Source organism: Podarcis tiliguerta, assembly GCF_965153285.1.
Source record: "Podarcis tiliguerta genome assembly, chromosome: 1".
Classification (NCBI taxonomy): domain Eukaryota; kingdom Metazoa; phylum Chordata; class Lepidosauria; order Squamata; family Lacertidae; genus Podarcis; species Podarcis tiliguerta.
Window position 1 is genome coordinate 94,944,805 of NC_139534.1, and position 12,307 is coordinate 94,957,111.

General features: G+C 38.7%; 1 protein-coding gene across 1 annotated transcript in view; it reads right to left on the reverse strand.

Annotated features, from left to right (window-relative positions):
• Positions 1-12,307, reverse strand: part of RYR3 (ryanodine receptor 3) — a 255,484-nt gene that overhangs the window by 20,785 nt on the left and 222,392 nt on the right. The window contains exons 80-90 of the mRNA XM_083449419.1: positions 9,507-9,563; positions 8,795-8,894; positions 8,025-8,104; positions 7,715-7,791; positions 4,682-4,755; positions 4,428-4,445; positions 3,878-3,958; positions 3,213-3,301; positions 1,290-1,418; positions 410-514; positions 167-248 (exon numbers count right to left, since the gene is read on the reverse strand). Of these exons, the coding sequence (XP_083305545.1) occupies positions 167-248; positions 410-514; positions 1,290-1,418; positions 3,213-3,301; positions 3,878-3,958; positions 4,428-4,445; positions 4,682-4,755; positions 7,715-7,791; positions 8,025-8,104; positions 8,795-8,894; positions 9,507-9,563 (892 nt within the window). The remainder of the gene's footprint in view (positions 1-166; positions 249-409; positions 515-1,289; positions 1,419-3,212; positions 3,302-3,877; positions 3,959-4,427; positions 4,446-4,681; positions 4,756-7,714; positions 7,792-8,024; positions 8,105-8,794; positions 8,895-9,506; positions 9,564-12,307) is intronic.

Genomic DNA, 12,307 nt, shown 5'->3' on the forward strand with positions numbered 1-12,307 from the left:
GTGGTGGTGGCTATGGCTTTAGACAATAACATTTCATTCATTCATCCAAATTACCAAGTAGAATTATTGTGATGGTCTGAATATAAATTAAGGATAAACTCTACGTATTAAAAATGATGGTGATGTTTGAATTGCATAGCAATAACTTTTTAAAAAAAGATTCAACCTTCAAGTAGTGACAAGAGCATCACCACCATATCCTTCAGAAGATCTAGTAGCTCCTTCAGCAACTCAATCTGACTCGAATCCTAGAGTACAAATAGAATAAACAATAAAACAAATAAATCTAAAGACAATATTCACAAATGGAAGCCTTATGTGAGTCTGGCTCTGTGCTCAAAAGTGGCCAATAGGTTTAAGAGGTATATAAAAATCTTGTGAAATAAATAAATAAACAAACACAATTTACCTGTGAAAGTTTCATTTGCATGTTAGCAAAAACGTGAAGGAAGCCAACAACTGCATCCCACAGTCTACTGTGAGCCAAGCTCTGCTGGTTTCCAATGCAAGGACCCTAAAATTAAGAGGAAATGCTTTAAATTTCTATTTCAAGCAGCTATTCTGATAAACAAAAAGTTGATAAAAGATATGCACAGTCACAAAAATTATTTTGTACACAATTTAATGGATTTGAAAACGAAAAAAATATATATTACATTTTTATTTGAGCAATTTTTTATTCGTTTGAGGCAGATGAAGAAGCAGAATGGATGTGGGACAAAATGAAAGGGGGTGGAAGTGTGGGAGGCTGTTAATATAAAGAGCACCATCAGCAGATCAGGAGACACAACAGAAGTCATGCAGAGAGGAAATATGTTGGCGGAGTGTGAAGCAGCAGGAAAACTATCTGCAAACCTTTCTGAATGTGAGCCCTATGTATAAGAAGGTGTGGGCTGATCACTCTAGGGGTAACCGTTTGCACTACAAAACCAGTGCTGACAACTGGGCCACAAGAATGGATTCTTGCTACACTTCTGATCTAAGCTACTGGTCAGAAGGAGCAGTATTCCTGCAAGGGGACCCAGCAGGTGACTGAAGACATATAATGTCTATGTTTCCTTTTCATCACAGGAATTGTGGAAGAGACACAGTTAGAATCAAGCACTGTGAATCATTTGTATGCAGATATCCCCCCTTTTGTATATAGAGAGCCTCTTCTACAGCTGGTGACCATGAAATTCTACTGAGCACAGTCTGGACAGACCTGTTGCTTTTATAATCCATGCAGTTCTTTCACGTACAGATCCATGTACACAACATGAAGCATAGAGAAACGACGTGCTACTTACTTGGATATATTCAGTAAGTGAATTAAAAATCTGTTTGGTCACAGCCAATGCTTTAGAGAAATTACGTTGTCCAGATTCATCAATGATATCTTTTCCAGAGTAGTACCAGTAGAAGTCACTGATTGATTCCTAAGAATAAACAATAGGTGGGTTTTCCCCCTACGTTTTGTGAGGGCCTAATCAAACTGCATCAAATATAAAAATAGATATCTATGGAAAATGCCATTAGCCAAAGGGTAAATGCTCAGATTTTATAATCAAGCACAAACAAATAATAAATATATGCAGAACAGCAACAGTATAGACAGCAAATAAATAAGCATATTGATATTTTTAGTCATCAAACACTTGGGAGAACAGGGTGGTTTCAGGGCATGACTGAAGGGTATCTGCTCTTTTCAGCAGTGGCTCAACCAAGCAATGATCCAACCCCTTCAACAAGGGATAAAGAAATGGGTCATAGTTTATCTTTAGTTGCGAGAGATTAACTTAATCCCCTACTTCAATATCCTCCTTGTTGGACTAATATGTTACATAGTATCTATAATACCTATGAATCAACACAGCTACCTTTGCATTTGATATCAGAACATGAAATCATAACAAGCCAATGGCTCATCTAGTCCAGCATTCTGTTTCCACAGTGGCCAACCATATGCTTCTGCAAAACCTTCAAGCACAAGGGCACCCTGTCTATGAGACATTCAAACCACCCTAACATGCAAGTCTATAGTTTCTTATCAACTTTCAAAAAAGTTTGTATAGCTAATCTCAGACTAGAATCATATACCAACTTCCCTTGGAACAATGCCCGCTGAATTCAATGTGTCTTTCTTCTGAGTAGATATGTGTAGGTTTGAATTTGCAGGAAACTGCCCACTTCAGAGGTAATCAACATTGCCAAAGGGTTAGCTTTTCTTTCTCTTCTGAGAGTTGCTCAAAGATGACAGTAACTGTTGAGAATCTATTCAGCAGTTCTAATCAGTTCCATATCAGATGGAAGCTTGGTTAGTAAAGTTGTGGCCTTATTTCTCCCTCACACCCACTGCAAACACCATTGAGGAATAAAAAACCTTTAAATTCACTTTTCTTGGTCACTGTGCCTCTAGACTGGGCAGGGAAGTGTGGAATGGGACTAATGACAGCCCAGGTGTTGCTGGACTCCAACTAAAGAAAAAGGCAAAGGACCCCTGGATGGTTAAGTCCAGTCAAAGGTGACTATGGGGTGCAATGCTCATCTCGTTTTCCAGGCCAAGGGAGCCAGCGTTTGTCCACAGACAGCTTTCCTGGTCATGTGACCAGCATGACTAATCCGCTTCTGGCACAACGGAACACAGGAAGCCAGAGCGCACGGAAACACAGTTTACCTTCCCGCCACAGCAGTACCTATTTATCTACTTGCACTAATGTGCTTTTGAACTGCTAGGTTGGCAGAAGCTGGGACAGAGAAACGGGATCTCACTCCAACTAAATCACATACAAGGGCACAATACTATATGATAACCACAAAGAGCTGCTGAAGGTGCATGGCTGTAACAATATATTGATGATAAAAAGAAGTTTACAATAAAGTAGACAAAATGTCATTACTTCTTCAATATAGATATCAATTTCACCTTAGTATCCACATTGATATGCATCATTAGAATCTTGTTGATTCTCAAGCCCCTAGGAAAACCTTGCGCTCTACAATAATCCCTAAGAGAGTTTGCATGTAAACTCAATGTAACCCTCTTTTGAATTTCTGTTTTGAATTATATTTGTGTTGGATGGTTCCGTGCTAATTGGCCTAGTGTCATGGGAGCTCTTTAGGAAAAGAGGAGAACAGAACCAGCAACAGTAGTGAAACCCCAAAGTCTATCTCAATATGGAGACTTTCTAAAGTAGGAGGTGAAATTGAATTAAAATAACTCTCCAACTTACCTGAAGACGCAAAAGATAATCAACTGTGCTAATAATAATATTAACTGTGGTGGTATTGCCCATCTGAGTGCGCAGGTAGTTCTGAAAATCTGAAAATTAAAATAAATGGTGGTGAGTAAATGCAAGCTATGAAAATATTATTACAGTAGTTCTATATTTGTGTTCCTATCAAACAGCGGTGGGCAACGTGGTTCCTTCCAGATGTGCTTGCATCCAACTCCTTTCAACATTGACCAGAATGGCTAATGGTTGGGGATTGTGGGAGCTGGAGTCCACATTGCCCCAATATAGAAAATGAAAAATCTGAATTGCTCAGTAACTGTAGCTGATGGATACAACCACAGAAACATTCTTAATAGTAAGGCAGTATTCTTTCTTAAACAAGAGCTATCAGAAATAGCATTTGCATTTCCTCCTACACATATTGTTTTGCCACTTAAAATATGCATAATTTATAAAATGGCAATTTGATTTCCAGTTAGAAACAACTACTATATGTTAAAAATATTTTTTGAGAATTCTGAGGTACCATTTTATCTGAGAAACTGATTAATTAATTCCCTATGCTAAAGGACCAAAAATCAGTTTAAATGAAAAATGGATTGTATTGTTAGTCCTTTCAATGAAGGATTTCAATGAAACAATAAATTTCTCAGAACACTTACCATTGTTATGACCTTCACACAGCAGTTGTAAAAATCTAAACAGATCTTTAGTAAACTCATCATTCTGTAGTACTTTCTCACCTTGAAAATATACAGTACAATGAATTATGCAATCATCAGTCATTTCTGAAACATGCAGAACAGATAGTCTTCCAACAGCATCCTTCAAACTAAGTGATTTCAATAAAAAGCAAATACTGTAAGCTGATTTACAGTAATTTTAAAAAAGAAATGTACTGGAGAGAATGATAAAAAATAAACTATGAAACAGAAAAAAGCAAAGCCAAATATTTAGCACTCCAAAGCATTCATGATCAAAACTACAGGACTAAAGATCTAATAGGAAATGGTTAGTCATTATCAAACCATGCCTTAAATATGAAAGACACTTCTTTAATTAAGCATCAACTTGATTCTCCAAGCTCAACACGCAACCGGCTGCAGACCATGAAAGTAAACCTAAAGGGTGTCTGGAAAGATGCAATTAAAGAAGATTTCTTTCTCTGTTTGCAACACACAATAGCATCAAAAGCTGTAAACCCAAACATACCACGCTCACGTACGATGACTGTGGATCAAAGAAAAATAATAATAATATAGGATAAGCAAGTTATAAGTTACACAATATCTTTCGTTTAACTGTTTCTCTAGAAAAATTATAAAAAAGACATAATAGTATAATGCTACATTATTTTAACAAGGCTATCAACAGAAAAAACGTTCAAAAGGCCCAACCAATTTGGTATTAAAAGGGGGGAAATGAAGTGTAATCCTTATGTGAATTAGAAGTATGAGTATACTTACGTGTTCCTTCTTCAGTAACCATTCCAAGGCCTTCTGCTTTATTTTGTCTCTCAAAGGCATTCAAGTCAAGAACACTTTTTAAGAAAAAGACAATTCAGAAAGGATTGCTGTATCTATTAGCAACAGAAACCCTGAACTGCTGGCATACAACAAGCAAAACATACAAACAGTAAAAATGAGTTATAAAGGTTTTCAAAGGGGGAAGGTGACGGTTGAAATTTTAGCACTACCGAAGATGGTGGATGACCTTAATGATCTGTAAGGGGTCCAAGTTCCCTCCATAACACATGCCTGCTTGAAAATATTCCATCTATGGATATCGGGGCAAGCGACTGCATGGATATGTTGAGATGAAAATGAACAGAATATACCTCAAGAATAATGTTTCCTCTTCACTCTTTCGAATCGCATTGAAGTTGGCTTCTTTTCCATTATAATTACCACCATTTGGTGAAGACATAATATTCTTAGGAAACCCACACACTTTTAAATATCAAATTAACAGAAGAATCTGAATCTCTGGCTATGGAGCAGCAGGGCAGACCTGCTGGATCTGGTTGTGACTGCTTATGCTGGCCAAGGCAGGAGGAGGCTGGGTGTTGTTGTTTAAAGAAAATACTGTGCCAGCTCCAGGCTGGGGTAGCTGAGGGGCTCCCTGGGACTTTGGATCCACTGGATCTAAAACTTCTGACATCCTGACCCTATTGCCAGTGGTAGCTTCCTCCCCAACTGGGTACAGCAGGAACCTTTGTAACTGCAGAGCTACCCACAAGCAAGGCTGTCGAAGCATCTGCCATATTTTAGCCCCCATGCAAAGATGAGGGGATTAGGATAGTGTACAATTACTGTGCTAACAGAGCAATTCTTTGCATTCTTCTCATAGGTTAGAATCACTGAGTTCAACAGGCCTTATTCCTAGATAAGGTTGTTCAGAAGTGCAGTCTAAGGCCCATTTATTTGGAATTAGGCCACACTGGGTAAATGTTAGTGAACACAATTTTGAGGGGGGGGGGGATAAGCAAATATTTATTTCAGTAACAACCTACAACACCCAGATTTGATATAACATCTCTACCATGAAGACAAGAAACATATACCCCCCAACTCTTTCTGTTATTACCATGTCTCTGTTGTCAACTGCGTGTCTAAAGTGTCAGAATCAAACACTTGATAAACTCCCTTGAGGGTTTCCAAGTGTTTGAGAGTAATACTCAAAGGTGCAATGGCTAGCAAGCCCTCCTGGCTCCAAAGGAAAAAGCCTTACACTAGAGAAGGGGAATGTAATAGCAGATAGTCAAGGACTCCAGCAAAGACAGGAGAAGTGTCTCACCTCTGGTAGGAAATGTTTTATATTATACCCATAAGAATAAAGACTAAGCTGCTCTTTAAATTCGCCTCAGATGAGAAAGCTCTCTGGGGATTTGGTATGAGAAGTCAGAGGGGCAAAAAGTGCATGTACCAAATCTTCTCACTGCTTTTTAAGTAAAACCTAATGGATGCAGTTTCTGAGAAAAATGCAAGTTTATGCACACATTCCTTGGTCACGATAAGTATCAATATATTACCTAGGAGTGGTAGGTAGGTAAAGCAGGGGTGTTATGGTACAACAGCATCTAGGACAATTTGTAGCATACACTGGACATAACTTTCTTCTTGTTTAGTCAGAATCTCCTTTCTTGTAATTTGAATCCATTGGTATGGGACCTAGCCTCTGGAGCAGCAGAAAACAAGCTTGCTCCATCTTCCATGTGAGAGCCCTTCAGTTATTTGTAGATGGCTATCATACACATCCCATGGGGTCATGAAGAGCCGGACACGACTAAACGACTAAACAACAACAATCATACACATCACCTCTCAGTCTTATCTTCTCCAGGCTAAACATACCCAACTCCCTCAACCATTCTTCATAAGACTTGGTTCTCAGACCTTTGATCATCCTGGTGGCCCTCCTCTGCACACATTCCAAGTTGTCAATATGCTTCTTAAACTTCTTAAACACAGGACCAACCAATGCAGAGTAGAGCAGTACTATTACTTCCCTTGATCGGGACACTATACTTGGTTGACGCAGCCTAATCGCATTTGGTTTTTTTTGCTGCTCCATCACCCAGCCCAGCCTTTTTGCATTATGCCTCATCTACAGTTACAGTAGAGCCACAAGATCATCCATGTGGCCAATGATTATGTCCACTGTGTATACTGTTGTCCACACAGATACACAGTATGAGATACATATTGATGCAATGAGCAAATATTACTAATTCCATTTTGAAATGTATGTGTTGAAAGTATGAAACAATTTCTAGTCTATTTACTTGCAAGTGATATTAAAGCAAATTAAGAGATATATTCAACTAACATCATGAATATTTGGGATGGGGCAATTTGCTGTCTAAACTATGTCAAGAATATCCTTGAGTTCTAATACATAAACAACACCTTAGCTGTCATTGGATGTCATGAGAAATGTCTTTTTTTTTTTTTTGTAAAGAAAACGATCCGTACTTAGCCTCAACCTCCCCATTCTCTCTTCCTCCTTTGACAAGATCAAAAGCTTCCACTTCCGTTTTTGATTAGTCACAGTTTAGCATTATTTCTAAACCCTAAACTGTGGTTAACCTAAACTATGGTTTAATGAAAAAAGTTAGCTCCATGTTTCATTTCCATTGCAATAAATCATGGTTTCTCATGGCAATGAACAGCTGTCAGTTTCTAGTTCGTCTCTAATATTTTTCTATACACAATACTACCCGCAAATATAAGTTCATGCGGAAAAATCATGTCTGAAGCAGTAAATTCATGAATATAGCTATAATTGATTCTAGTCATCACAATGAGGAGATATCACAATTGCAGGAATTGTTGCTGGCCAATAGCTATCTCTCATACTAGCATTTAAATCCCACATCACACAGACATTTTCATATCACTTGGAAGAGATTACATGGAGAGAGGGAAATTTCCAGCTTGTATAAACAAATAGGCATGCTGATATAGTTAGAAGTAGATGGTTATATTTCATGACTTTACCTGCAAGATTGCATTAAGCCAGAAAGACTCTGAAAAAATCCAGCATCTTTTTTCTCCTTCAAATAGTCCAACATTTTCTGTAAAAGAAAGGTTGAACAAAAGAAGAGGAGATTTGGTTTTGCGTAAAGAATTTGCCAATTTACTTAACATAAGCAAAAAGAAAGAGAATTTTCTGTAAAAAAAAATCATTCTCCGAACATAACTGAATTCTCCTCAGTGGTAATTCAACTTCTCAATGCTTTTAACAGTAAAACATTAGCAAAATCAAAGTAACATGCATACAGATCTATCACATCCAAATATGGCCCACCTGTTGAACAACTGAGTTTCCTCCATTTAGAACAGCAATACCAAGTTTCAAAGTTTCAACTACCATGTGTCCCATTTCACCTGTCAATCAAGAACAGAATAATTTTATAATTAAGTAATTACTATCCAAAAACATTTCTAAGCAGCAGCACCTTATTCCACATCCTGAGGTGCTTTTCAAAGTTTTGAATGTTTAAAAGCATTGCTATATGTGGAACTGTTGTACCTCAGTGCGCACACACGTCCTTTGATTTGAGCTAAAGTAAAGCTGAAGCGAATGTCACTATAACAATCGCCAAAGATCATATATATTCATAGCAATGAATCTAAGCACTGGTCTTTATTTAGTCAAAAAGGCACCATCCATCCACTAGGGGGATGTGTCAAGGTGCAGGAGTCCAATTTGTTATTCCAAAGAATCCTCAGGAGGAAGCCATTCCAAAGAGCCCAATGAGGACTGAGCATGTCTAGCTGCCACAGAAAGCTGACTGACTGTTGGAGAGCAGGGAAGGAAAATCAATGGGTGGGGAATAGAACACAGCATTCTGAAATAAAGTAAAAGCCAGCCAGATAGAAACACGAGCGCTCTACAGTGCAACATATTCTTGCAGGTCCCACATGGATGGCGTGGTCATTTATTATTGTACATTTTTGGCTTTTTTAACATTAGTATGTTTAATGTGCAACTATCATCTCCTCTGTGGCCTTCAGATAGAATGGAACATATTTCCAAAGAAACAAATGAATATATAACATTTTACGGAATGCTACCTTTACTGGCACTAATCATCTGTAATACCATCTCTGCTGCTCCTCGTTCATGGAGTCGAGATTGCTGATAAAGAGTTTTTTGCTTTTCCATTTCTTTTTCCTGCGAGAGAAGATACAGACAGAAGTATTTGTATTTCCTTGATATATAATGGTATCTGCCATTAGTAGCCAAAAGGTGAGTAAGAGTAAAAATATATATTAAACTGACTGTTTTACACATTCACCCACAACCCCATTAAACCATAATCAATAGGACTAGATCAGCTGTGAATTGGACCATCAGACAAATAATAACCCTAGTGCAGCAACATCTGGTATTTATTTTTATAATAGTTTTCCATAACACTTTTGTATAATGAGACTTCGCTTGCAACTGGAGTAATAATGTGCATGAAATAAAAGCTATGGAAGGAACAATTTGAATTTAAAAAGAAAGATAAGAAGCTTTTCCAGGTGTATGGAACAAAAGGTAGGAAAAAACCAAGTGTAGGAGAGAAGGTAAGAGGAAAAATCATAAAAAATGGGGCAGGATCAATCTCAAACATTGTTTGCAGTAACTGAAAATATTATCATAATCATAATGACATTCATAAATATGTATGCAGTTCTCAGGGAGAGTTTAAGTAAGCTTTCTAACTTCTGGTAAGTTTGAATAACACATTACTCTAGCTCATTAGGCAAAAGGTTTATACTTTAAGAAAAGTTAACTCACCTCAAATGTCTTCTCTTTTTCTTCTTCATCATCATCACTTTCTCCACTCTGACAGCTCTTTTCTCATTAGAAGGAAATAGGTTCAGATTGAATTAAACTGTGCTATTTTACATTTATTTGGTTATAGTGTTTTGAATGAGCAGATAAAGTCAAAGAGTGGTTTAATATATCCAAGCAGAGTCTTAAACCTTTCTCCAAAAATTGTTTATGACTTTCACATACAGAGGACTCAGACAATGAATACAGTTATAGACATGCATTAAGAAGAAACAAATTGTTGAATTTCTTAGAAGGCAGGCACATATGGGAACTATTTCCTCCTACCCAGCACCCACAAGAGGAATAAAACATCATGCTCATTCTAAATCTTCAAACCTAGTCAGAAATTATATAGATTTCCCCCAGCTCACCCACCCACATCCTGGCCAATGATTGTAAAGTACCCAGACAAGAAAAGTGTATGGCGGACAGAGATGCTTTTCATGGCATGGACAGCGAAAAAGAGAGTGAAAGGTATCAGAAAGGGCTAAAACTTTTACACCTGCTCTTCCCCACCCCTTTCCCATTTTCTCACATGTTGTACTTGCAGTTATACACAGTGATTTATCCCCAATCTTTCCAGCCAAACCAAACAAATATTCCAGAGGTGCTGGTCCTAAAAGGCTTCTTCACCACCCTGTGCTAGTCAACTCAGTATTATCAACTGGCCTCAGGTACTCCACTTTTCAATTTATGAACTGTCTTCCAGTAATTATATTTTCTTTTCATGCCACATTAGGCTAAGATCCCTAGCAGCTCAGTGTAAGTGTCCCAACCGTGTACAAAAGCCAGCTATCTTCCAACCAACGCTCATTTAGGGTTCTGTTTCAGTTGGTTTCTCTCTCAGTGTTCTCTGATTCCCATGGCAACAGCCACACACAGAATTCATTCTACCTGGGAATGATCAATTGTGTCTCCTATCATAATGCTATCAAGCCCGATATATATCAGTATTTCCTCTGAATGGTCATTCTCTATCTTTAGCAACTTTCCAAACCAGAGGTTATTTTCAAGCCCTAAATCAGTATTCTAAACCTGACGCTGTCTTTCAACCTGATTAACAGTTTTTAAGTTGGTCTGCCAATAAATATCATTCCCATAAAACACAACAAAGTCCCTCTTCCCTCCTCCTCCTCACAAGCTTCAAGCATTCATTCATTGGCCAAGCAAAGGAACAAGGTCTGGGTGAATATAACATAATACCCTACTGGATCAGGCCACTGGCCCACATAGTTTGGCAGCCTGTTCTCCCAGTGACTAACCAGGAACCTGTGGAAAGCACAAAGGCAGGGCCTGAATGCAACAGCACTCTATCATCTGCAAGGCTAATTTCTGTCAGTAGAGATGGAACATAGCCATCATGACCAGTAGCCTTTAACAGCTTTAGCCTCGATGAATTTGTCTAATCCTTTAAAGGCATCCAAGTTGGTGACCAACACTGCTTCCCGGAAGAGTGAGTTTCATATATGAAAGTACTTTCTTTTATCTGTCCTGAATATCCCAAAATGAGCTTCATTACTCCCCCCCCCCCCCCGCGAGTCCCCGTGTTACAAGACATGGATTAAAATGTTTCTCTTCACACTTTCTCCGTGTCCCGAATCCCTTTATTAACTTCTATTGTGTAAGTCCCAAAGGCTGCAATCTTTCTTCACAAGGGAGTTGCTCCAATCCCTTGATCATTTTGGTTGCCCTTTTCTGAACCTTTCCCAGTTTTACGATATCTTTCTGAGGTGAAGCAATGAGAACTGTATAGAGTTCTCCAAATGTCGGTATTGCAAATGAGGCATACCCTGGTACTAAATTACTCTTGGGACCCGATATCATCATCTACAACAATTCTGTGAGAAGTCTGTCCCTTTGGGGATTTCTAGCTTGCTGGACTAAATGCTGTATTTGACAGACAAAGCAACACTACCTCCAGTATTGTCCTTTCCTGTCCTTCCTGCAGAGCTCATATGCAGAGAACCCACTGGTTCTCTCAGTTCCACCTGGTTTCTATTATGCCCACTATATCAATGCCATCCTCCATGATTGAGCACTCTAGTTCACCCATCTTGGCTTGGAAGCTTGCAGCATAAGCATATGCACACTTGTATACAGCCTCTCTCTTCAAGTGTCTTCGGCACTTGCATTTTGACCTGTGGTGCTTTGGCCTTTCTGACTGCTATCCTGTGCCCCTGCACTCCTAATGCCCAATTCTACACCTCCCCTGTTTAAATATTCCTTAATTTTATCTCCTACATCCCAGAAGATTTGTTCCAAATCAGATCCTCCTTGGCCACTGTTGACTTTCCAATCTCAATCAGTTTAAAAGCTGCTTTGGCATCTTTCAGTTTTAAACACCAATAGTCTGTTTCCATCCCGGTTTAAGTGGAGGTCGTCCTCCCCCCCTTCTTTTCTTTTTACAAATTTGGCTTGTCCAGAAAGTTCCCCAGTGCCTGAAAAATTCCAAACCCCTCCTCCCAAGACCATCATCTCAACCATGCTTTGCGATTAAAATGCTGCAGCTGTCTAGCTGACCCCATATGTTGAACTGGTAAGATTTCAGAGTTACCTTGGACGTCCTGGCTTTCAGCATCCTACTCAGCAACTAAATTTTGCTTCCAGGACCTCATAACTACACTTCCCTATGTAACTGGTACCAACCATCCACCACAGCCACTGACTTATCCCCAAGCACTATCTAATAGGCTACCTAGGCAACGGGCAACGACAAGAACATTTTCAACTATTTATGGTCTTAACAATCAAATCACTCACTA